General features: G+C 44.7%; 1 protein-coding gene across 2 annotated transcripts in view; it reads left to right on the top strand.

Annotated features, from left to right (window-relative positions):
* Positions 1 to 4,016, top strand: part of VMAC (vimentin type intermediate filament associated coiled-coil protein) — a 28,985-nt gene extending 24,969 nt beyond the window's left edge. Inside the window, exon 2 of one of the 2 annotated variants that reach the window (XR_011315081.1) lies at positions 1,846 to 1,976. Coding sequence is in view for 1 of the 2 variants with exons in the window: in XM_069737607.1 (XP_069593708.1) it covers positions 1,846 to 2,158 (313 nt within the window). In the remaining variant the exon portion in view is untranslated. Of the gene's footprint in view, positions 1 to 1,845 lie in introns of both variants that reach the window. The other variant, XM_069737607.1, reaches the window with a different exon arrangement.
* Positions 4,017 to 25,869: the final 21,853 nt, after the last annotated feature.

The following is a 25,869-nucleotide window of genomic DNA, read 5'->3' as shown; positions in this document are numbered from 1 at the left end:
GATAATCCCTTTAATCCAGATGGTCATACCACAGAAACATTAATAAATAACATTTCTCTCATGTTTGCTTTACATCAGCACCATTTGTAAAATGTTCGTTTCTTTTTTTTTTTTTTTTTAGCATTTTAGGAGGTTTAAAAATGTAGCAGCATTTTTTTTTTTTTATTTTTTTTTCAAGGAAATTTAGAAAAATTATTTTTTTAGGGAACTATCCATGTTTGAAGTGACTTTAGGGGTCTCATATATTAGAAAAAAACCCCAAACGTGATACCAGATCACAACCGATGTCTTTTGATAACAGTGTTAATTCAGCTGAGGCACAATAAAACTGGTCTTGATGCAAATTCTAAATGGAAACCTTGGATTAAACTCAGATGGGTTCCACATACTCCTCTGCCAAGATTAGTGCATGCTGTGACTTATTTTTTTTCCCCACATGGCCACTATACACTAGCATTGGCCTGTATATGAATCGGAGATATATTTGTGTGAATATAATCTTAGTTTTCCTAGGATCATTCCCATATGTTACACTGTGGGGGGGGGGAGGGAGTGAACAGTACTGATACTGCAAAACTGCAAACAGTCATATTATTTAATATAGAATACATATACAATATATTTCTCATGTACTGACAGACTTATAATGTTAACAGGTTTTTGTTTATCTAGCAAGCTTTTCTCTTTTTTTTTTTTTTTTTTTCATTTCTAATATGCACAGCATTTCTTTTTTTTTTTTTTTTTTTTTTTTTTTTTTTTTCTCGACATTTTAATGTATACATAGAGCTGATTCTCGGCATATCTTCCTTACAGAATTCTTGAACAAAATGAAATGCATTGTTTGCAGTGTCTTCAGATTACTGACTTACAGTTGACACTTTACAATTTTTGCTGTATAAAATGCAGCATATTTGCACAAACGCAAAACGCGAAATGTCAACAAGCTGCCTTGACCTTGTTAACACTTTCTCCTGAGCTAACGAGATAATCACTGAAAGAATGTATTTTGATCACCTGTCATAATTTGGAGTTAATGCAAATTGACACATTAAAATAGGGCAAACTTTGTGAAAACAAAATTGTATCCATCTCAAAACTTTTGGCCAGGACTGAGTTCTAATCTCCTGCATTTCCCCTGTTTGCCTTGACTGCATTAATATCAGAGCTTACTCGATCGGAGTACAGATGCTGGCAGTGATGGGGTCATCTGAGCACCCATGTCTCACTATGTGGTTATTCAGAGATCAGTATTTTCTATGTGGAAGAAAAGTGCACCAATTATTTGGTCCTAGTCTTTTCAGATTTTTCTTGAATGTGTAGGAAATTTATCTATGAAAATTCAGTTTTGTTTTGTTTTTTCTCTCCTCCCCCCACTTGCCCATAGACTTGCATTGCTGAGTTTGATCGGTGTGTGTCTCTAAGGCTATGTGCACACGATGTGGGTTTTGCTGCGGATCTGCAGCAGTTTCCAATGAGTTTACAGTACAATGTAAACCTATGGGAAACGGAAAACGCTGTGCCCATGCTGCGGAAAAAAACGCGCGGAAACGCAGCAGATTATTTTCTGCAGCAGTTTTCCATCTGCTCCAATAGAAAACTGTAGATGGAAAACCGCAGCGAAATCCGCAATAAAAACCGCAGCGGGTTTAGCAAATCTGCTGCGGAAAAATCCCAACCTCCAGCTATACAGGGAACTACATGAAGCCAATCCACTTCCATGGAACGGTGTTGCACTCCCAGCAATAGATTAATAATTGAAATTTCAAATTATAATTCAATACTAAGGGTTTTTTTTACCTAACTTTCATGTCCATGCACTTACACAGCTTGTTCCCATCTTTACAGAACCATTGCTCTACTTCAGAAGAAGTTGGCAGAATCTGAAGAAGAAATTAAAAATATGAAGGCCTCCATTAAGGCTAAGGACCGGGAGCTGAAGTGCCGTCGACACCACAGCCAGCTTCTGATTCAAATGTGTCGCAACCGAGCTCGGTTAAATAACTTGGTTGCTCTCATGGAGGACACTTTAGAACTCCCTTGTTTTCCCAATGTGGAGCAATGTGCCCTCCTTCCGAATGTTCCTCACTTCGTTCCAAGTGATGACGACAACGAAGACTCCTCCGATGCAGCCAGAAGATTTTTTGGGACCAGTGTATAAGGAGAAATGCGTTACTTGTGTACAAGTTCCTATGTGAGGAGAAGTGTGTGTGGGTTTTTAAGTTTTACATTTTACTAAGTGTGTTTTTGTCACAATTCTGACTCTTAGATAGAACTCGGGCAGTATTTTATGAATCTGTTTTTATACTGTGTGATATGATGATATACACTGTTATCGTTCCATTGCCCGTGCTACACATACATGAAAGGTGGCCGTAAATCTCGGTGGGACCCAATGAGTAGCCAATGCATAATTGGGCCTCTCGACTATCCCCCCTAACAGACATTGGGAGAAGAGGGGTCAGGCTTGTTGAATTTCAATCTTTTTGTTCTTGGTGAAGATGAGCTTCTGCCACAGGTGTCTGGCAGGGGCTTACACTCCTCTGAAAACACATGGATGTATATCCCGGAACTGGAGGGATTAGCTGTTGGCCGAACACGATTGCAGATGTCTTTGATACTTAAAACACGTCGGTATTTGTAATGCGCGAGCATGCTTGGGTGTTATCGGAGTATCTTCAGCGTTCTCAAATACTATGTTCTAGTCCCCGTGGTTGCATGTCTCTCGACTTTGACGGCTACAACACATGTAGGGATTGCCTGACAGCCACGATGCATGCAGCCGCGGGGACTGGAACATATTATTGAAGACTCTGATAACACCCAAGCATGCTCGGATAACGCGTTACCTGAGCGCCTTTGCTCATCGGTATGTAGAAGCCAAAACCAGGAGTGGGTGAAAAATTCCAAAACATTCCTCTGCTCCACTCATGATTTTGGCTGACATAAAATATTGAATGTGTGAAAGAATAATCCTCTAGAGTCCATCATCCCCAAAATGCATTTTAATGTCCTATAGAGTGTTTATGTAGGCTACTTTGCCCCTATAACGATACTAGCCTTGTATCGGTTCCTTGTATATTCCATGAGAATGTAACTTTTAATTCATATGCAAATGAGGTTTTGGCGCATCCTTGCTGTGATCAGGATTTGGTGCACGGTTTCACCTCCTTATTTGCATATTGGACCCTTTCTTTGCTTCTGATAGGAGACGGGGAAGATAATCCGTTCGACCACTTCCTTTCTTCTAATGGCACGCTCTGCAATTTTTGGGTGTAATTGTGTAGGGAGCGGCATCAGAAGAAAGGAGCCAGGGAGGTAAAGCGAACAAGCCAGCAGAATTCAGACAGCGCTCGCACTGACAGCGTGTGCTTCCCAATCAGAAGCGGAGGAAGGACCCCCGATATGCAAATAGGGAGGCGTAACGGTGCTCCAGACTCAAAGTCACGCCAAGGGTGCACCAAAGCCGCGCAGCTTACTCCCCACTTCCACTACAAACACTGTAGAAGTGAGTGTGTGGGGTCAAGAGTAATGCGCACCAAACAAGTACTTGGCTAGCAGCTATTCCAGGTGTGTGGACATCATGTGTTTTTGTTTGGTTTCTTTTTTTTTTTTTATTAGGCTTTTCTCATTATCCATGTGGTGTTTTTGGACGCTCCTCAGTCAAACTCGAATGCTTTTTATGCCGCCCTTTCTTTAGCTCTCATATTTGTCTACCATATTACTGATCGACAGGCGACAAGGGAGAACCAGCGACTTCCACTCATACAAGCTACAGAACACTAGGGGAACTGTAAAGTGTCAATGATCTCACTCAGGAAACCTCAGAAAAGTAAAATCCTATATTTCATTAGAACTGTTACTTTGTAGAGTTTTTTTTTTTTTTTTTTTTTTTTTTCTTCACGTATTAACCTTCTACAGTTTTTATGTTCACTTAGTGTGTGTAATTTTCTAATGCAAAATAAAAGCCAGCTTTTGCTGTTACTTTAAAAAGCATCAGATTTTTGTAATCTCAATTCCCCCCCCCCCCTCCTGATTAGCTTGAGAACTACAGTATTTTTTTTTTTTTTTTTTTGTCTGCGGCATGTCAAGTCTTTCAGCATTTTTGCAGTGTTTTTTTGTTTTTTTTGAACATAGCCTTACTGTTACATATAATTCTTTTGCAAGTGTAATAAACCAATTCCTGACAGGTGTATCATAAGGGTTACATTTGGATACATACCATATGGAATTGGCAGGGTTTTTCCTTGCTGACATAATAGCACATCAGCCGGGTTGCACTGCACACTGCATGACCCATCCGACATGGAAACCAAAGAGTCAGGATGATGGGTCACACGCACTGACCAGTGAGCCATTGCTGGGTAAGGGGAAGCTGTGATGGTTAAATCTTCTTATCTGTGTTTGTTGCATTGTTCTATACACTTCATTGTGATGGGATTGGTGCTGTTACATTAGTAATCCTACAGTCATTGCATTAATGCTGTGATAATGTTTACATGCCCATGTGAAAATTAAAGGGCAAAATACTCATGTCTACATGTGTCAACAAGGTGCAATATGACTTTTATATAAATTTTTTTTTTTTTTTTTTTTTTAAATTCTGACTTGTAATAAAAATATGTAACGAACTAGACAAATTATTAAATGGCATTGAAGGGAAATAAAAGTTTTCAGTGGTTTTATTTGTGAAGTCACCTGTTCCCAGTGGTGACCCAGTTTTTGTATTAACATCAAGGAATGTAGATTGCATACATCACCGTCCATAGTAAGTGCTGTGGAATTAATGGCGCTACATGAACGAGTAAATTAAATGGAAACAGCTCACCTCCTTTCCTGTACACTGACCACTACTCCTATCCCAGGGGTGGGATTCAGCCAGTTCTCCCCAGTTCGAAGGAACCACTTGTTTAAAGTAACTGGTTCCCTGAACCGGGGAGATTCAGAGCCGCGATCCGGAACCACACCTCCCAACCTTCCCGTATCCCACTGGGGATTCCAGATTTGAGAGTGCCCCGTGGTCCAGCACTGCATAGCTGCATCCCTCCACCCACAGAGCCGCACATCACATGTATGGCTACCGCGGCTCTGTGCACACAGGACCTGTGATGAGGTCACAGGAGGGGAGGATTCATATGATCAGGGGTCTCCCTGTATTGCAGGACTCTGCTGTGCTGGTTGTCATGGTGCTGGATGACGGTAAGCTTGTTTGGGGTCAGGAGTTGTTTAGTGTGGATGTAGCAGAGCCGTGTGTGTGTGTACACGGAGAAGAGCCGTGTGTGTGTACAGACTGTGGCCATTATGCAGTATGGAGCATCATGTGTGGCTATATATATAAAAAAAAATTATTTTTTTTCTTCTAATTGTTTATGAAAGTGTGATCAGCAGTGCTAAATGGGTGTGGTTGGGATGTGGAAATGGGTGTGGTCAGGCGTGTGGCCTAAAATTTGCCACGCTGCGCGCCGCACACTTTACCTGCTTTCCCTTCAAAAGTTAGGAGGTATGGTTTGACTGCGCCCCTACTTGCATATGTTTGAGGAAAAGGTGTGTGTTAATGGGTGTGACTTAAAAATGGGTGTGGTTTTCCTACACGCAAACACAAAACCTGTTGTTAAAAATTTGGATCCCACCCCTGTCCTATCCATTCTAAAATGTTTCTGTATGGCTGTGAGGCAAATGTCTGGATGCAATTAACAGCTCACCTGATTAGGACATCCCAATAGTAATATACATATACATGACAATCAAAAAGTGTTAGATCAAAATTTTAATTGGTTTACCCAAAAAAAGCGACGTTCCCCTTTTTTTTTTTTTTTTTTTTTTTTATTTAGGTTTAAGTAAAAGAAATGGATGCCATAATTGCAATGAGGCTATGAATTTGAAAGGGAGGGGGACAAATGATTAAAAGAAAAATATTACTCTACCTATTGGTAAAGGGGAAGACACAAAAGAGAATAGTAAAACCAAAAACACTCAGTTTGAAAAAATGTTGCAGTAATCCGCAAGTGCTAGTAAAAGATGTAAAAAACAGGGTATTTGGTTGATACGTTTTTTTGCAAAAAATGTATACTAAGCTGCTCTACCAATCTTCACGGTATACCCTTATCAGAGCAGTCCTAACTAATGTATGCAATCCCTATCTGATGTATTTAAAAACCTGATCATCTGTATATAACCTGTGTGAACAGGGTTCAGAGAGGAAAAATCCATGTGTGCATACAGGGTAGAACAGCTTTTGTGCAGATAGCCCAAGAGGAGTGGTGGAACTCCCCAGTCTTGTAGACACAAGAGAACAATTATGGAAACAGGAACACATGGGCTACTTGCACAGTGAACAAGTCTGTATGAACATGATCACACACCACCAAGAAACCTGAAGACACAAAAGAGAATAGTAAAACCAAAAACACTCAGTTTGAAAAAATGTTGGTAAAGGGGTAGTTTTCCAATGCTTGCCGCGTGCGCAAAGAGGTGAAAGAGGTGCGCTCATCAGGACTGACAGCTCAGGATGGCGGCATAGCGGAGCCACTAGGCCGATCTGTGCGCTCTCCCTTGCTGCTAACAGAGGCAGCTTTCTTTTTGCAGCAGGGACATGGAGGCCGTCCAATCCAGCCAGCTTCATGGCAGGACTTGCAAACTGTGAGTGCGCTCCTACCTCTGAGGTGGTCAGAAACCTTGGTAACGAGCTGTGCACTATAAAATGTAAATATACCTCACTTCTTCAGAACAGGGGAATTTTGAAGATATGGAAGTTGCAAAGTTCCTTGTTATTATGAGCACTTTGCGATTTTACCTATTTTTTTTAAATGAGACAAACCTATCCGAATACTTGTATGATAATGTATTGCCTGGTACATGTACAATTCTGTTGTGATCCTGCAGAGTTACAATTCGGCATTATCCTAAGCACAAGATCAGGGCAAATGTTCAGCCATGGCTCTCTTGCCATTACCTGCACAGACTTTCCTTCCTCTACAGCTTGCTGCTGGATGAGTCTTTGTGATTCTCGGTTTACAGGGCTTGGTCTCTTCTTCATGGCGTCTAAAGTTATGAGATGGGCATTGAATTACATGTACAAAAAAGGGGGTGAGACACACGCACATAGGGTGAAATTGAAAGGTACAGATGAAAAAGGAGTTATGGAGTTGCTAATTTGAAAAAGTTCTGATTGTTACAATAATTGCACATGAATATTACAGCTGCTTCAGTCCTGTCCACAAATAAAGGTAAACGATGTTTTGCATATCAATTAGTAGAAAAAGGAGATTGACATTTCAGAGTAGAGCATGCTGTTGCTCCCCTATACACAGTATAATGCCCCAACAGCTCAATCATAAACTATATGGTGGGCCCACAGCTCCACTCTATACAGTATGGTGGGGCCACAGCACCACTATACACAGTATGGTGGGCCCACAGCTCCACTATACACAGTATAATGCCCCAACAGCTCAATCATAAACTATATGGTGGGCCCACAGCTCCCCTATACACAGTATGGTGGGCCCACAGCTCCCCTATACACAGTATGGTGGGCCCACAGCTCCCCTATACACAGTATGGTGGGCCCACAGCTCCACTATACACAGTATGGTGGGCCCACAGCTCCACTATACACAGTATGGTGGGCCCACAGTTCCCCTATACACAGTATGGTGGGCCCACAGCTCCACTATACACAGTATAATGCCCCAACAGCTCAATCATAAACTATATGGTGGGCCCACAGCCCCACTCTACACAGTATGGTGGGCCCACAGTTCCACTATACACAGTATGGTGGGCCCACAGCTCCACTATACACAGTATGGTGAGCCCACAGCTCCACTATACACAGTATAATGCCCCAACAGCTCAATCATAAACTATATGGTGGGCCCACAGCTCCCCTATACACAGTATGGTGGGCCCACAGCTCCACTATACACAGTATGGTGGGCCCACAGCTCCACTATACACAGTATGGTGGGCCCACAGCACCACTATACACAGTATGGTGGGCCCACAGCTCCACTATACACAGTATGGTGGGCCCACAGTTCCCCTATACACAGTATGGTGGGCCCACAGCTCCACTATACACAGTATAATGCCCCGACAGCTCAATCATAAACTATATGGTGGGCCCACAGCCCCACTCTACACAGTATGGTGGGCCCACAGTTCCACTATACACAGTATGGTGGGCCCACAGCTCCACTATACACAGTATGGTGAGCCCACAGCTCCACTATACACAGTATAATGCCCCAACAGCTCAATCATAAACTATATGGTGGGCCCACAGCTCCCCTATACACAGTATGGTGGGCCCACAGCTCCACTATACACAGTATGGTGGGCCCACAGCTCCACTATACACAGTATGGTGGGCCCACAGCTCCACTATACACAGTATGGTGGGCCCACAGCACCACTATACACAGTATGGTGGGCCCACAGCTCCACTATACACAGTATGGTGGGCCCACAGTTCCCCTATACACAGTATGGTGGGCCCACAGCTCCACTATACACAGTATAATGCCCCAACAGCTCAATCATAAACTATATGGTGGGCCCACAGCCCCACTCTACACAGTATGGTGGGCCCACAGATCCACTAAACAGTATACTGACCCCCACACTGTATGATGGCCATCACATTAGCTCTCTAATTACATAATCACCCCCACACTGTTGGCCCTTGTAGTAGTCTCCAAACTGTATAATGGCCCCACACATTAGACACTGTATACTGTCTCACACAGTAGTCCTCAACCTGTATAATAGCCCCCATACTTTGAGAGCCACCATAGTAGCGCAATATGAGGATCCCCTCCCCATTATAAGGGTCCTCCATACCTTGATGCTCCCACAATAGCTTCTACAATGTAGGAGGAGCCCCCATAAATTTAACATGCCCCCACAGTCACACCAGAAGTTTTAATTAGAATAAAAGAACATCATAGACTCACCTAATCCAAGATCCTGATGAGTCCACCAGCATTGATATCATCGTGAATAGAGTTGAGCGACCTTGACCTTTTTAGAGTCGAGCCGGGTTTTGCGAAACCCGACTATGTCCAAAGTCGGGTCGAGTGAAATCGGCCGATTATGACGTAAAGTCGGGATCGACCGAAACACGAAACCCAATGCAAGTCAATGGGGCAGCATAGTCGGCAGTGAGTGGGGGCCAGGAAAACACCTAGAGTACCCATTTTAATGTCAATACCATCCATTCTTCTTAATGAAGCTTGTCAAGCGTAATTTACCTTATAATAATTGGAAGGCATTTGAAATTGGGGGTCATTTGGCTAAAGTTGTGGGGGGTAGGGCTGGTTCAAGTAATTAGTGGGCCCAGGAAATCTGGACCACGTCACGGCAGTGGAGCAGGGAGAGGTAAGTATTTCAACTTTGCAAGTGCTGTGAACCTGAGCAAGCAGGGGGGGCCCACTCGTTGGCATTGGCACTGGCACAGGGCCCCTCAAAGTACAGCGGTGTGTTTGCACGGCGGGGGCGCCTCCCACCGGCAGCAACACTTTTGCGTACTATGAGAGGCCCTGTGCCAGTGACGTCGCCAACTAGTATTCCTCCCCCCACCTGATGAAGGAACCTGCACTTTCATCTGCACCTTCCTCTTTGTCCCCGTGTAAGGTGGTATGGTATGCGGGAAGAGCAACCTGACTTTCAGCAGGGTCACAATGTTGTTGTGTAGCGTGCACGGGGAATGTTGCGTTATGGGTCAATGTACCAGCAGACTCATCTATCACTGGCTGGGCAATGGGCACGATGAAGTGGAAACACAGATATAGGCCCAAAGAAGAAAGTGGGCTAAATGCACTTCAAAATTGGTAACACAGGAATAACCAGGGGGCATTGCAGTGGAGGACAACTGGAATGAGAGGCTGACACAGAGAGTAGGGCCAAATCAGTAAGTAGTCGAAATGCAGTTCAAAATTGGCAACCGTAGTAAACAGGCGGCACAGCTTTGTTCAGTGGAGGAGAACAGCAAGGAGTGGCAGACACCGATAGTAGGCCCCAACCCAACTAGTAGGCCAAATGCAGTCTAACATTAACAACTACTTAACGAGAGGCTGAAAATGGAATTTCAGGACAGGAAACCAGGAGAACAGCAAGGAGTGGCAGACACCGATAGTAGGCCCCAAACCAACTAGTACGCCAAATGCAGTTGTTCCATTTAACCACAATTTAATGAGAGCCTGAAGATAGAAGCTCAGGAAAGGCAACCTGGGGAACACCTTGGAGTGTAACACACCATCTCTCTCCACCCCATACCCATTTTGTAGGCCTAATGCTGTGTACTTTTCTACAACTACTAAACGAGAGTCGGAAGACCGAAGCAATGGCAAGGAAACCTGGGGAACACCTTGGAGTGTAACACACCATCTCTCTCCACCCCATACCCAATTTGTAGGCCTAATGCAGCCTACTTTCCGACACCTACTAAACGAGAGCATGAAGATCGAAGTTCAGTAAAGGCAACCTGGGGAACACCTTGGAGTGTAACACACCATCTCTCTCCACCCCATACCCATTTTGTAGGCCTAATGCTGTGTACTTTTCTACAACTACTAAACGAGAGTCGGAAGACCGAAGCAATGGCAAGGAAACCTGGGGAACACCTTGGAGTGTAACACACCATCTCTCTCCACCCCATACCCAATTTGTAGGCCTAATGCAGCCTACTTTCCGACACCTACTAAACGAGAGCATGAAGATCGAAGCTCAGGAAAGGCAACCTGGGGAACACCTTGGAGTGTAACACACCATCTCTCTCCACCCCATACCCAATTTGTAGGCCTAATGCAGCCTACTTTCCGACACCTACTAAACGAGAGCATGAAGATCGAAGCTCAGGAAAGGCAACCTGGGGAACACCTTGGAGTGTAACACACCATCTCTCTCCACCCCATACCCATTTTTTAGGCCTAATGCAGTGTACTTTTCTACAACTACTAAACGAGAGTCGGAAGACCGAAGCAATGGCAAGGAAACCTGGGGAACACCTTGGAGTGTAACACACCATCTCTCTCCACCCCATTCCCCATTTTTTAGGCCTAATGCAGCCTACTTTCCGACACCTACTAAACGAGAGCATGAAGATCGAAGCTCAGGAAAGGCAACCTGGGGAACACCTTGGAGTGTAACACACCATCTCTCTCCACCCCATACCCATTTTGTAGGCCTAATGCAGCGTACTTTTCTACAACTACTAAACGAGAGCATGAAGATCGAAGCTCAGGAAAGGCAACCTGGTGAAAACCTTGGAGTGTAACACAACCTGTCTCTACACCCCATACCAAATTTGTAGGCCTAATGCAGCGTAGTTTCCACCAACTACTAAACGAGAGCCGGAAGATCGAAGCTCATGAAAGGCAACCCGGGGAACACCTTAGTGTAACACAACCTCTCTCTACACCACGAAAGGGCTGATTCTTAGGAAGGAAGGCTGTTGTAAATAAGCATTGCGCGTCCGAGGTTGATTATATTCTTATTCGGTATCTACTCACCCTCGGACGCGCCATGCTTCTTGATTTGTAATTAATGTTTATTTGCAATGTGCTTTTGACTTACTCAATTATTTTTTTAGTTATTGATTTTATTAAATTAATAGTTTAACATCTTATTGGAAATAATTTAAAGGAGACGCGACAGGACAACACTCGGTGGATGCCATATCTGTGTTAACAACTCCAAAAAACTTTCAGTTAACTTCTTGCAGGAGAAAGAAATTGTAGCTGTTGGACCTTTGTAGTACAGTTCCAGATATTTGTTGTGTGTTTGTTTTGATTGTTAAAATGTCTGCATTTGAGATCTCAACACGATCTTATTTTTTATAATCAAATTAATTTTTTAAATATTTTATTAGGTTGGTTCAAGGGGTACACGGGCCGCAGTAGACAGGTCAGAGGAGGCCTAGTGGAAGGAGGGACCGCAGATGCGCCACTGTTTCACCCATACACAATTAGTAGGCCTAATGCAGCGTAGTTTCCAACAGCTACTAAACGAGAGCCGGAAGATCGAAGCTCAGGAAAGGCAACCTGGGGAACACCTTGGAGTGTAACACAACCTCTCTCTACACCACGGAAGGGCTGATTCTTAGGAAGGAAGGCTGTTTTAAATAAGCATTGCGCGTCCGAGGGTGATTATATTCTTATTCGGTATCTACTCACCCTCGGACGCGCCATGCTTCTTGATTTGTAATTAATGTTTATTTGCAATGTGCTTTTGACTTACTCAATTAATTTTTTAATTATTGATTTTATTAAATTAATAGTTTAACATCTTATTGGAAATAATTTAAAGGAGACGCGACAGGACAACACTCGGTGGATGCCATATCTGTGTTAACAACTCCAAAAAACTTTCAGTTAACTTCTTGCAGGAGAAAGAAATTGTAGCTGTTGGACCTTTGTAGTACAGTTCCAGATATTTGTTGTGTGTTTGTTTTGATTGTTAAAATGTCTGCATTTGAGATCTCAACACGATCTTATTTTTTATAATCAAATTAATTTTTTAAATATTTTATTAGGTTGGTTCAAGGGGTACACGGGCCGCAGTAGACAGGTCAGTGGAGGCCTAGTGGAAGGAGGGACCGCAGATGCGCCACTGTTTCACCCATACACAATTAGTAGGCCTAATGCAGCGTAGTTTCCAACAGCTACTAAACGAGAGCCGGAAGATCGAAGCTCAGGAAAGGCAACCTGGGGAACACCTTGGAGTGTAACACAACCTCTCTCTACACCACGGAAGGGCTGATTCTTAGGAAGGAAGGCTGTTTTAAATAAGCATTGCGCGTCCGAGGGTGATTATATTCTTATTCGGTATCTACTCACCCTCGGACGCGCCATGCTTCTTGATTTGTAATTAATGTTTATTTGCAATGTGCTTTTGACTTACTCAATTAATTTTTTAATTATTGATTTTATTAAATTAATAGTTTAACATCTTATTGGAAATAATTTAAAGGAGACGCGACAGGACAACACTCGGTGGATGCCATATCTGTGTTAACAACTCCAAAAAACTTTCAGTTAACTTCTTGCAGGAGAAAGAAATTGTAGCTGTTGGACCTTTGTAGTACAGTTCCAGATATTTGTTGTGTGTTTGTTTTGATTGTTAAAATGTCTGCATTTGAGATCTCAACACGATCTTATTTTTTATAATCAAATTAATTTTTTAAATATTTTATTAGGTTGGTTCAAGGGGTACACGGGCCGCAGTAGACAGGTCAGTGGAGGCCTAGTGGAAGGAGGGACCGCAGATGCGCCACTGTTTCACCCATACACAATTAGTAGGCCTAATGCAGCGTAGTTTCCAACAGCTACTAAACGAGAGCCGGAAGATCGAAGCTCAGGAAAGGCAACCTGGGGAACACCTTGGAGTGTAACACAACCTCTCTCTACACCACGGAAGGGCTGATTCTTAGGAAGGAAGGCTGTTTTAAATAAGCATTGCGCGTCCGAGGGTGATTATATTCTTATTCGGTATCTACTCACCCTCGGACGCGCCATGCTTCTTGATTTGTAATTAATGTTTATTTGCAATGTGCTTTTGACTTACTCAATTAATTTTTTAATTATTGATTTTATTAAATTAATAGTTTAACATCTTATTGGAAATAATTTAAAGGAGACGCGACAGGACAACACTCAGTGGATGCCATATCTGTGTTAACAACTCCAAAAAACTTTCAGTTAACTTCTTGCAGGAGAAAGAAATTGTAGCTGTTGGACCTTTGTAGTACAGTTCCAGATATTTGTTGTGTGTTTGTTTTGATTGTTAAAATGTCTGCATTTGAGATCTCAACACGATCTTATTTTTTATAATCAAATTAATTTTTTTTATATTTAATGATGTTGGTTCAAGGGGTACATGGGCAGCAATAGACAGGTCAGTGGAGGCCTAGTGGAAGGAGTGACGGCAGACAGGCATCAAAGGCCTAACATTGGGCTGGCTGTAGGCAAGTTAAAATTGGTTCCAGGGGAACACGGCCATCAGTGGCCTGGTCAGTGTAGTTGTAGTTGAAAGAACGGGACGCAGACAGGCTTCGAAGGCCTAACATAACAAACTTGGGCTGGCTGTAGGCACTTTTAAATTTGTTCCAGGGGTACATGGGCAGCAGTGTATGGTCAGTGGAAGTCTAGTGGAAGGAGTGACCGCAGACAGGCTTCCAAGGCCTAACATAACAAACTTGGGCTGGCTGTAGGCACTTTTAAATTGGTTCCAGGGGTACACGGGCAGCAGTGGTCTGGTCTGTGGAAGTCTAGTGGAAGGAGTGACCGCAGACAGGCTTCCAAGGCCTAACATAACAAACTTGGGCTGGCTGTAGGCACTTTTAAATTGGTTCCAGGGGTACATGGGCAGCAGTGGTCTGGTCAGTGGAAGTCTAGTGGAAGGAGTGACCGCAGACAGGCTTCCAAGGCCTAACATAACAAACTTGGGCTGGCTGTAGGCACTTTTAAATTGGTTCCAGGGGTACACGGGCAGCAGTGGTCTGGTCAGTGGAAGTCTAGTGGAAGGAGTGACCGCAGACAGGCTTCCAAGGCCTAACATAACAAACTTGGGCTGGCTGTAGGCACTTTTAAATTGGTTCCAGGGGTACATGGGCAGCAGTGGTCTGGTCAGTGGAAGTCTAGTGGAAGGAGTGACCGCAGACAGGCTTCCAAGGCCTAACATAACAAACTTGGGCTGGCTGTAGGCACTTTTAAATTGGTTCCAGGGGTACACGGGCAGCAGTGGTCTGGTCTGTGGAAGTCTAGTGGAAGGAGTGACCGCAGACAGGCTTCGAAGGCCTAACATAACAAACTTGGGCTGGCTGTAGGCACTTTTAAATTGGTTCCAGGGGTACACGGGCAGCAGTGGTCTGGTCAGTGGAAGTCTAGTGGAAGGAGTGACGGCAGACAGTCTTCGAAGGCCTAACATAACAAAATTGGGCTGACTGTAGGCACTTTTAAATTGGTTCCAGGGTAACACGGCCAGCAGTGGCCTGGTCAGTGTAGTAGTTGTAGAAAGAAGGGACCGCAGACAGGCTTCGAAGGCCTAACATAACAAAAATGTCAAAACAATGGTATTGTCAGTGCCAGGCATTGAAGGATGTCAGCGCCTAGACTACACATTGGTGAAGCTGTGAGAGATAATTTTGCTAGTGGTAGAGCACTGTTTGAGCTGGGGGGGGGGAACTGTCTTGTGGCCGGCGGTACAGGCACAGGGCCCCTCATATTACAACGGTGTGTCTGACGTTGGGTGCGCACCACCACCGCCAGAGACACTTTATTGTACTATGAGGGACCCAGTGGCAGTGCCGTCGACCAAAAGCGGCCACACCCACCTCTTCAGACAAACAGCACACTCAAGGGTCCAAGCGCAAAGTGGCGATAGCACGGCCCCGTGTGGGGAGTTTGGCCATTTCGTGAGGTGGAAACATGTCGTATGCTGGACAATCAGGTGAAGAAAATTACGAGATTGGAAAAGTCATTCAGAATAGTCCACAGGCAAGACCTTTTCATAGGAAAGCTAGGTGTCAGCCGGGCACGGTGGGGCAAAAGATTTTGAAATCCAGTTGTGGTTCATTTTAATGAAGGTTAGATCATCTACATTTTGGGTAGCCAGACGAGTCCTTTTTTCTGTTAGTATTGAACCTGCAGCACTGAATACTCTTTCTGATAGGACACTAGCTGCCGGGCAAGCAAGCTCCTGCAATGCATATTCTGCCAATTCTGGCCAGGTGTCTAATTTGGATGCCCAGTAATCAAATGGGAATGACGGTTGAGGGAGAACGTCGATAAGGGATGAAAAATAGTTTGTAACCATACTGGACAAATGTTGTCTCCTGTCACTTTGAATTGATGCTGCAGTACCTGTCCTGTCTGCGGTCATTGCGAAATCACTCCACAACCTGGTCAGAAAACCCCTCTGGCCAACGCCACTTCTGATTTCTGCCCCTCTAACACCTCTGGTCTGCTGGCCCCTGGAGCTCGTGTGAGAACGATCACGGGCGCTGTGTGCAGGGAATGCCAGAAGCAAACGGTCAACAAGAGTTGATTGTTTTGTTGCTAATATTAGTTCCAAGTTCTCATGTGGCATAATATTTTGCAATTTGCCTTTATAGCGAGGATCAAGGAGGCAGGCCAACCAGTAATCGTCATCGTTCATCATTTTTGTAATGCGTGTGTCCCTTTTGAGGATACGCAAGGCATAATCCGCCATGTGGGCCAAAGTTCCCGTTGTCAAATCTGCGGTTGTGCTTGGTTGAGGGGCAGTTGCAGGCAAATCTACGTCACTTGTGTCCCTCAAAAAACCAGAACCCGGCCTTGCCACGCCACCAATTTCCCGTGCCCCCGGGAAAGCTTCCTCATTAAAAATATACTCATCCCCATCATCCTCCTCATCCTCCACCTCCTCTTCGCCCGGTACCTCGTCATGTACACTGCCCTGACCAGACAATCGCTGACTGTCATCAAGGCTTTCCTCTTCCTCTGGTGCAGACGCCTGATCCTTTATGTGCGTCAAACTTTGCATCAGCAGACGCATTAGGGGGATGCTCATGCTTATTATGGCGTTGTCTGCACTAACCAGCCGTGTGCATTCCTCAAAACACTGAAGGACTTGACACATGTCTTGAATCTTCGACCACTGCACACCTGACAACTCCATGTCTGCCATCCTACTGCCTGCCCGTGTATGTGTATCCTCCCACAAAAACATTACAGCCCGCCTCTGTTCGCACAGTCTCTGAAGCATGTGCAGTGTTGAGTTCCACCTTGTTGCAACGTCTATGATTAGGCGATGCTGGGGAAGGTTCAAAGAACGCTGATAGGTCTGCATACGGCTGGAGTGTACAGGCGAACGGCGGATATGTGCGCAAAGTCCACGCACTTTGAGGAGCAGGTCGGATAACCCCGGATAACTTTTCAGGAAGCACTGCACCACCAGGTTTAAGGTGTGAGCCAGGCAAGGAATGTGTTTCAGTTGGGAAAGGGAGATGGCAGCCATGAAATTCCTTCCGTTATCACTCACTACCTTGCCTGCCTCAAGATCTACAGTGCCCAGCCACGACTGCGTTTCTTGCTGCAAGAACTCGGACAGAACTTCCGCGGTGTGTCTATTGTCGCCCAAACACTTCATAGCCAATACAGCCTGCTGACGTATGCCAGTAGCTGCCCCATAATGGGAGACCTGGTGTGCAACAGTGGCAGGTGCGGATGGAGTGTTTGTGCGACTGCGGTCTGTGGACGAGCTCTTGCTTCTGCAGGAGGACGAGGAGGAGGAGGAGGAGGAGGGGGTGCGGACGGCTACAGACAACTGTTTACTAGACCGTGGGCTAGGCAGAACTGTCCCAAACTTGCTGTCCCCTGTGGACCCTGAATCCACCACATTTACCCAGTGTGCCGTGATGGACACGTAACGTCCCTGGCCATGCCTACTGGTCCATGCATCTGTTGTCAGGTGCACCTTTGTGCTCACAGATTGCCTGAGTGCATGGACGATGCGCTCTTTAACATGCTGGTGGAGGGCTGGGATGGCTTTTCTGGAAAAAAAGTGTCGACTGGGTAGCTCGTAGCGTGGTACAGCGTAGTCCATCAGGTCTTTGAAAGCTTCGCTTTCAACTAACCGGTAGGGCATCATCTCTAACGAGATTAGTCTAGCTATGTGGGCGTTCAAACCCTGTGTACGCGGATGCGAGGCTAAGTATTTCCTTTTTCTAACCATAGTCTCATGTAGGGTGAGCTGGACTGGAGAGCTGGAGATCGTGGAACTAGCGGGGGTGCCGGTGGACATGGCAGACTGAGAGACGGTGGGAGATGGTATTGTTGCCGCCGGTGCCCTAGATGCAGTGTTTCCTACTACGAAACTGGTGATTCCCTGACCCTGACTGCTTTGGCCTGGCAAAGATACCTGCACAGATACAGCAGGTGGTGCGCTAAATGGTGGTCCTACACTGCCGGAAGGGATGTTGCGTTGATGACTAGCTTCATTGGCCGAGGGTGCAACAACCTTAAGGGACGTTTGGTAGTTAGTCCAAGCTTTCAAATGCATGGTGGTTAAATGTCTATGCATGCAACTAGTATTGAGACTTTTCAGATTCTGACCTCTGCTTAAGGAAGTAGAACATTTTTGACAGATGACTTTGCGCTGATCAATTGGATGTTGTTTAAAAAAATGCCAGACTGCACTCTTTCTAGCATCGGATACCTTTTCAGGCATTGCAGACTGAGCTTTAACCGGATGGCCACGCTGTCCTCCACCAGGTTTTGGCTTTGCCACGCGTTTTGGGCAAGATACGGGCCCGGCAGATGGAACCTGTGGCGATGTTGATGCCTGCTGCGGCCCCTCCTCTGCTTCAGAACTGCTGCCGCCTGCACCCTGTTCCCCCAATGGCTGCCAATCGGGGTCAAGAACTGGGTCATCTAATAACTCTTCTTGTACCTCCTGCGCAACTTCGTCTGTGTCACCGTGTCGTTCGGTGGTATAGCGTTCGTGATGGGGCAACATAGTCTCATCAGGGTCTGATTCTTGATCAGCACCCTGCGAGGGCAATGTTGTGGTCTGAGTCAAAGGACCAGCATAGTAGTCTGGCTGTGGCTGTGCGTCAGTGCACTCCATGTCAGATTCAATTTGTAATGGGCATGGACTGTTAACTGCTTCACTTTCTAAGCCAGGGACGGTATGTGTAAAGAGCTCCATGGAGTAACCCGTTGTGTCGCCTGCTGCATTCTTCTCTGTTGTTGTTTTTGCTGAAGAGGACAAGGAAGTGACTTGTCCCTGACCGTGAACATCCACTAACGACGCGCTGCTTTTACTTTTACCAGTTTCACGAGAGGAGGCAAAAGAGCTAGAGGCTGAGTCAGCAAGATAAGCCAAAACTTGCTCTTGCTGCTCCGGCTTTAAAAGCGGTTTTCCTAATCCCAGAAAAGGGAGCGTTCGAGGCCTTGTGTAGCCGGACGACGAACCTGGCTCCACAGCTCCAGACTTAGGTGCAATATTTTTTTCCCCACGACCACCTGATGCTCCACCACTACCACTACCCTCATTACCAGCTGACAATGAACGCCCCCGGCCACGACCTCTTCCACTAGACTTCCTCATTGTTTTAAAAACGTAACCAAACTAACGTTATTTGTTGCAGTCACACAACTTACACGGTGAGCTATAACTTCAGTATGATTTAGCTACCCCTTTACAGGTGGGTGAGACCACAGCGAAAATCAGGCCCAATGTTACACACTCTTTTTTTGGTGGCTGCAAATTAGAGAGATGCCCCACACGCAGGACTGTCACTGAAGCACAAATGTTAATATTAATGTCACACTATTATTTTTTTTTTATTTTTATTTTTTTCAGGAACACTTTAGAAACCGCAAAAAAAAAATAAAATAGATTTTTGCAGGGAGAATTTAGAAAACAAATGTAACAAACTATATGCTTTCTATGGGCCACTGAGTGAGAGATGACGCACACAGGAATCAGGAGTGGCACACAAGCAGAAAGGCCAATATTAATCTCCCACTGTTTTTTTTGGTTGTTTTTTTTTTTTTTTTTTTCAGGGAGACTTTAGAAAAAAAAATAATAAAAAAAATATGATTTTATCAGGAAGAATTTAGAAACCAAATAAAATAAAATGATTTTTTCAGGGAGAATTTATAAAACAAATAAAAACAAAAATAGGCGTTCTATGGCCCACTGACTGAGAGATGACGCACACAGGAGTCAGGAGTGGCACACAAGCCCAGAGGCCAATATTTTTCTACCAATGATTGATGTAGTTATTTTCTCTGGTAGATTTTGGAACCCAAATCAAGGAAAAAAAATATAGGCTTTCTATGGACCACAATTGGAGAGAGAGAGAGAGAGAGAGAGAGAGAGAGAGAGAGAGAGAGATGGCACACCCAGGAGTCAAGACTGGCACACAAGCAGAAAGGCCAATATTAATCTCCCACTGTTTTTTTTGGTTGTTTTTTTTTTTTTTTTTTCTTCAGGGAGACTTTAGAAAAAAAAATAATAAAAAAAATATGATTTTATCAGGAAGAATTTAGAAACCAAATAAAATAAAATGATTTTTTCAGGGAGAATTTATAAAACAAATAAAAACAAAAATAGGCGTTCTATGGCCCACTGACTGAGAGATGACGCACACAGGAGTCAGGAGTGGCACACAAGCCCAGAGGCCAATATTTTTCTACCAATGATTGATGTAGTTATTTTCTCTGGTAGATTTTGGAACCCAAATCAAGGAAAAAAAATATAGGCTTTCTATGGACCACAATTGGAGAGAGAGAGAGAGAGAGATGGCACACCCAGGAGTCAAGACTGGCACACAAGCAGAAAGGCCAATATTAATCTCCCACTGTTTTTTTTGGTTGTTTTTTTTTTTTTTTTTTCAGGGAGACTTTAGAAAAAAAAATAATAAAAAAAATATGATTTTATCAGGAAGAATTTAGAAACCAAATAAAATAAAATGATTTTTTCAGGGAGAATTTATAAAACAAATAAAAACAAAAATAGGCGTTCTATGGCCCACTGACTGAGAGATGACGCACCCAGGAGTCAAGACTGGCACACAAGCAGAAAGGCCAATATTAATCTCCCACTGTTTTTTTTTTTTTTCAGGGAGACTTTAGAAAAAAAAATAATAAAAAAAATATGATTTTATCAGGAAGAATTTAGAAACCAAATAAAATAAAATGATTTTTTCAGGGAGAATTTAGAAAACAAATAAAACCAAAAATAGGCGTTCTATGGCCCACTGACTGAGAGAGAGAGAGAGATGGAACGCTTAGTACTGGCACACAAGCCCAAAGGGCAATATTAATCTCCCTTTTTTTCTGGGAGAATTTATAAAACCAAAAAAATATTTAAATAGGCTTTCTATGGCCCACTATTTGTGAGAGAGATGGCACGCTCAGGACTGGCACAGATGGCACGCTCACAACTGGCACACAAGCCCAGAGGCCAATATTAATCTCCCTTTTTTCAGGGAAAATTTATAAAACCAAAAAAAAAATTAAATAGGCTTTCTATGGCCCACTATTTGTGAGAGAGATGGCACGCTCAGGACTGGCACAGATGGCACGCTCACAACTGGCACACAAGCCCAGAGGCCAATATTAATCTCCCTTTTTTCAGGGAAAATTTATAAAACAAAAAAAAAAAATTAAATAGGCTTTCTATGGCCCACTATTTGTGAGAGAGATGGCACGCTCAGGACTGGCACAGATGGCACGCTCACAACTGGCACACAACCCCAGAGGCCAATATTAATCTCCCTTTTTTTCAGGGAGAATTTATAAAACCAAAAAAAAAAATTAAATAGGCTTTCTATGGCCCACTATTTGTGAGAGAGATGGCACGCTCAGGGCTGGCACAGATGGCACGCTCACAACTGGCACACAAGCCCAGAGGCCAATATTAATCTCCCTTTTTTCAGGGAAAATTTATAAAACCAAAAAAAAAATTAAATAGGCTTTCTATGGCCCACTATTTGTGAGAGAGATGGCACGCTCACAACTGGCACACAAGCCCAGAGGCCAATATTAATCTCCCTTTTTTCAGGGAGAATTTATAAAACCCAAAAAAAAATAAAATAGGCTTTCTATGGCCCACTATTTGTGAGAGAGATGGCACACTCAGGACTGGCACACAAGCCCAAAGGCCAATATTAATCTCCCACTGTATTTTTATCAGGGAGAATTTATACACCCCACAAAAAAAAATACAGAAAAATGAAAAGGCTTTCTATGGCCCACTATGTGAGAGAGATGGCACACACAGGGATGGCACTCTAGCAGAAATGCCAAATTGCCAATCTTAATCTCCCACCAAAAAAAAAAAAAAAAAAAAAAACAGGGAATGTCCTACAATTACTATCTCCCTGCCTGCAGTAATCTCAGCCAGGTATGGCAGGCAGCTACTATCTCCCTGCCTGCAGTAATCTCAGCCAGGTATGGCAGGCAGCAATAAGGAGTGGACTGATGCACAAATGAAATAAAAAGTGTGGACAAACAAAAAAGATAGCTGTGCAGAAAGGAAGGAACAAGAGGATTTGTGCTTTGAAAAAAGCAGTTGGTTTGCACAGCGGCGTACACACAGCAATGCAGCTATCAGGGAGCCTTCTAGGGCAGCCCAATGAGCTACAGCGCTGAGGGGAAAAAAAAAAAAAAAAAAACTTCCACTGTCCCTGCACACCGAGGGTGGTGTTGGACAGTGCAAATCGCTGCAGCACAAGCGGTTTTGTGGTTAATGGACCCTGCCTAACGCTATCCCTGCTTCTGACAAAGCGGCAGCAACCTCTCCCTAAGCTCAGATCAGCAGCAGTAAGATGGCGGTCGGCGGGAACGCCTCTTTATAGCCCCTGTGACGTCGCAGACAGCAAGCCAATCACTGCAATGCCCTTCTCTAAGATGGTGGGGACCAGGACCTATGTCATCACGCTGCCCACACTCTGCGTTTACCTTCATTGGCTGAGAAATGGCGCTTTTCGCGTCATTGAAACGCGACTTTGGCGCGAAAGTCGCGTACCGCATGGCCGACCCCGCACAGGGGTCGGATCGGGTTTCATGAAACCCCGACTTAGCCAAAAGTCGGCGACTTTTGAAAATGTTCGACCCGTTTCGCTCAACCCTAATCGTGAAGGCTCAAGCACTGTGCAATGACATCACAGCGCAGGGACACCAACATCCTGTGTGTGCTCCGGCACATCTGTCCTGTCCTCTTTTATGTGCTGCTGGCACTGTTTCTCCCTGCCATTCTGTAGACCATAGGCATAAAGCGATTTGTGGTCTATGGAATCACAGAGCTTAACTATATCGACGTGCTGCACATGCTGATATAGATGAGGATAACGGTAGCTCCGGAGTGGGCATCCCTGAACGTGGGGACCAGAGCAACTGCACCCTCCCCACTACCCCGGTAGCTATGCTACTGCTAGTAACCTAGTTCCATTGGAAGCCATACATGTCCATGCCATCACACTGCCTCCACCATGTTTTACAGAGGGTGTGATGTGCTTTGGATCATGAGCGGTTCCAATCCTTCTTCATACTTTCTTCTTCCCATTATTCTGGTACAGGTTGATTTTAGATTCCTCTCTCCAAAGAATGCTTTTCAAGAACTGGTTTGGCTTCTTTAGATGTTTTTTTTTGGCAAAGCGGAATCTGGCCTTTTTACTCTTAAGGCTGACTAGTGGTTTGCACCTTGTGGTGAATCCTCTGTATTTGCTTTCATGATGTCTTCTCTTTATGGTAGACTTAGACACTGGAACACCAACTTCTTGGAGAATGTATTTCACTTGGGTGGATGTTGTGAAGGTTTTTTTTCTTCACCATGGAAAGGACTCTGCGATCATCCACCACTGCTGTCTTCCATGAAAGAATGTAAAAAACTTGATTTGACCACTCCTAACATTTATTCCATTTCTCTGATGGATTTCTTCTTTCTTTTTTCAGCCTATTGATGGTCTGTTTCTATTATGTTGAGAGCTCCATTTACCGCATGTTCCATGTAACATGCAGTCTCATATAGTACGATGCAGCCCCATAGAGTACAATGCAGCTATCATAGAGTATAATGCAGCCCCACTGAATATAATGCAGATCCATAGAGTACCATAGACTACAATGCAGCCCCATAAAGTACAATCCAGCCCCATATAGTATAATGCAGCCCCATAAATAGTATAATGCAGCCCCATATTTAGTGTAATGCAGCCCCCATAGAGTACAATACAGCCTTCATATAGTATACTACAATTCAATTACGATTTAAAAAGCAAAACAAACAACAATACCTCTCCCCATTCCCCCTACGATGCTGATACAGTTGAATGCGTGATGCAAGGGGGCGGTTTGGAGGCTGAGGCGGTGCTGGCATCGGACCCTCCTAACTCACAGGCCCCAAAGAAGCTGCGTGGTGTGCCACTATTAGCGGCTAGGTGCCACTTGGGGAGTGGGGGCTCGAGGAAAATGCCTAGTTTGCCTGCCCTTAACAATGGCCCTGCCTGTGGTCTGATGAGACCAAAATAAACTTATTTGGTTCAGATGGTGTCAAGCGTGCGTGTAGCGGTAACCAGGTGAGGAGTACAAACACAAGTATGTCTTGCCTACAGTCAAGGATGGTGGTGGGAATGTCATGGTTTGGGGCTGTATGAGTGCTACCACCTCTGGGGAGATACGGTTCATTGAAGGAACCGTGAATGCCAACATGTACTGTAACATACCGAAGCTGAGCATGATCCCCTCCCTTCATAAACTATTACGCAGGGCAGTATTCCAACATGATAACGACCCAAAACACATGTCGAAGACGACAACTGCCTTGCTAAAGAAACTGAAGGTAAAGGTGCTGGACTGGCCAGGCATGTTACCAGACCTAACCCCTGTTGAGCATCTGTGGGGAATCCTCAAACTAAAGGTGGGCCATGAAAAGATGTAATAAAATATTTATGAGAGGGGTGTACTGTGTATATATATATATATATATATATATATATATATATATATATATATATATATATATATATATATACACACATATACTGCTCAAAAAATAAAGGGAACACTTAAACAACAGAATATAACTCCAAGTGAATCAAACTTCTGTGAAATCAAACTGCCCACTTAGGAAGCAACACTGATTGACAATCAATTTCACATGCTGTTGTGCAAATGGAATAGACAACAGATAGAAATTATTGGCAAATATCAAGACACACTCAAAGGAGTGGTTATGCAGGTGGGGACCACAGACCACATCTCAGTACCAATGCTTTCTGGCTGATGTTTTGGTCACTTTTAAATGTTGGTTGTGCTTTCACACTCATGGTAGCATGAGACGGACTCTACAACCCACACTAGTGGCTCAGGTAGTGCAGCTCATCCAGGATGGCACATCAATGCGAGCTGTGGCAAGAAGGTTTGCTGTGTCTGTCAGCGTAGTGTCCAGAGGCTGGAGGCCCTACCAGGAGACAGGCCAGTACACCAGGAGACATGGGGGGGGGGGCTGTAGGAGGGCAACAACCCAGCCGCAGGACTGCTACCTCAGCCTTTGTGCAAGGAGTAACAGGAGGTACACTGCCGGAGCCCTGCAAAATGACCTCCAGCAGGCCACAAATGAGCATGTGTCTGCACAAACTGTTAGAAACAGGCTCCATGAGGATGGTCTGACTGCCCGACGTCCACAGATGGGGATTGTGCTCACAGCCCAACACTGTGCAGGATGCTTGGCATTTGCCACAGAACACAAGGATTGGCAAATTCGCCACTGGCGCCCTGTGCTCTTCACAGATGAAAGCAGGTTCACACTGAGCACATGTGACAGACGTGACAGAATCTGGAGACGCCGTGGAGAGCGATCTGCTGCCTGCAACATCCTTCAGCATGACCGGTTTGGCAGTGGGTCAGTAATGGTGTGGGGTGGCATTTCTTTGGAGGGCCGCACAGCCCTCCATGTGCTCGCCAGAGGTAGCCTGACTGCCAGTAGGTACCGAGATGAGATCCTCAGACCCCTTGTGAGACCATATGCTGGTGCGTTTGGCCCTGGGTTCCTCCTAATGCAGGACAATGCCAGTCCTCATGTGGCTGGAGTATATCAGCAGTTCCTGCAAGATGAAGACATTGAAGCTATGGACTGGCCCGCCCGTTCCCAGACCTGAATCCGATTGAACAAATCTGGGACATGATGTCTCGCTCCATCCACCAACGTCACGTTGCACCACAGACTGTCCAGGAGTTGGCGATTGCTTTAGTCCAGGTCTGGGAGGAGATCCCTCAGGAGACCATCCGCCGCCTCATCAGGATCATGCCCAGGCGTTGTAGGGAGGTCATACAGGCACGTGGAAGCCACACACACTACTGAGCATCATTGCCTTGTCTT

The sequence above is a fragment of the Ranitomeya imitator genome, chromosome 8, assembly GCF_032444005.1.
Source record: "Ranitomeya imitator isolate aRanImi1 chromosome 8, aRanImi1.pri, whole genome shotgun sequence".
Classification (NCBI taxonomy): Eukaryota; Metazoa; Chordata; class Amphibia; order Anura; family Dendrobatidae; genus Ranitomeya; species Ranitomeya imitator.
This window is presented reverse-complemented; position numbering and strand designations above follow the sequence as displayed.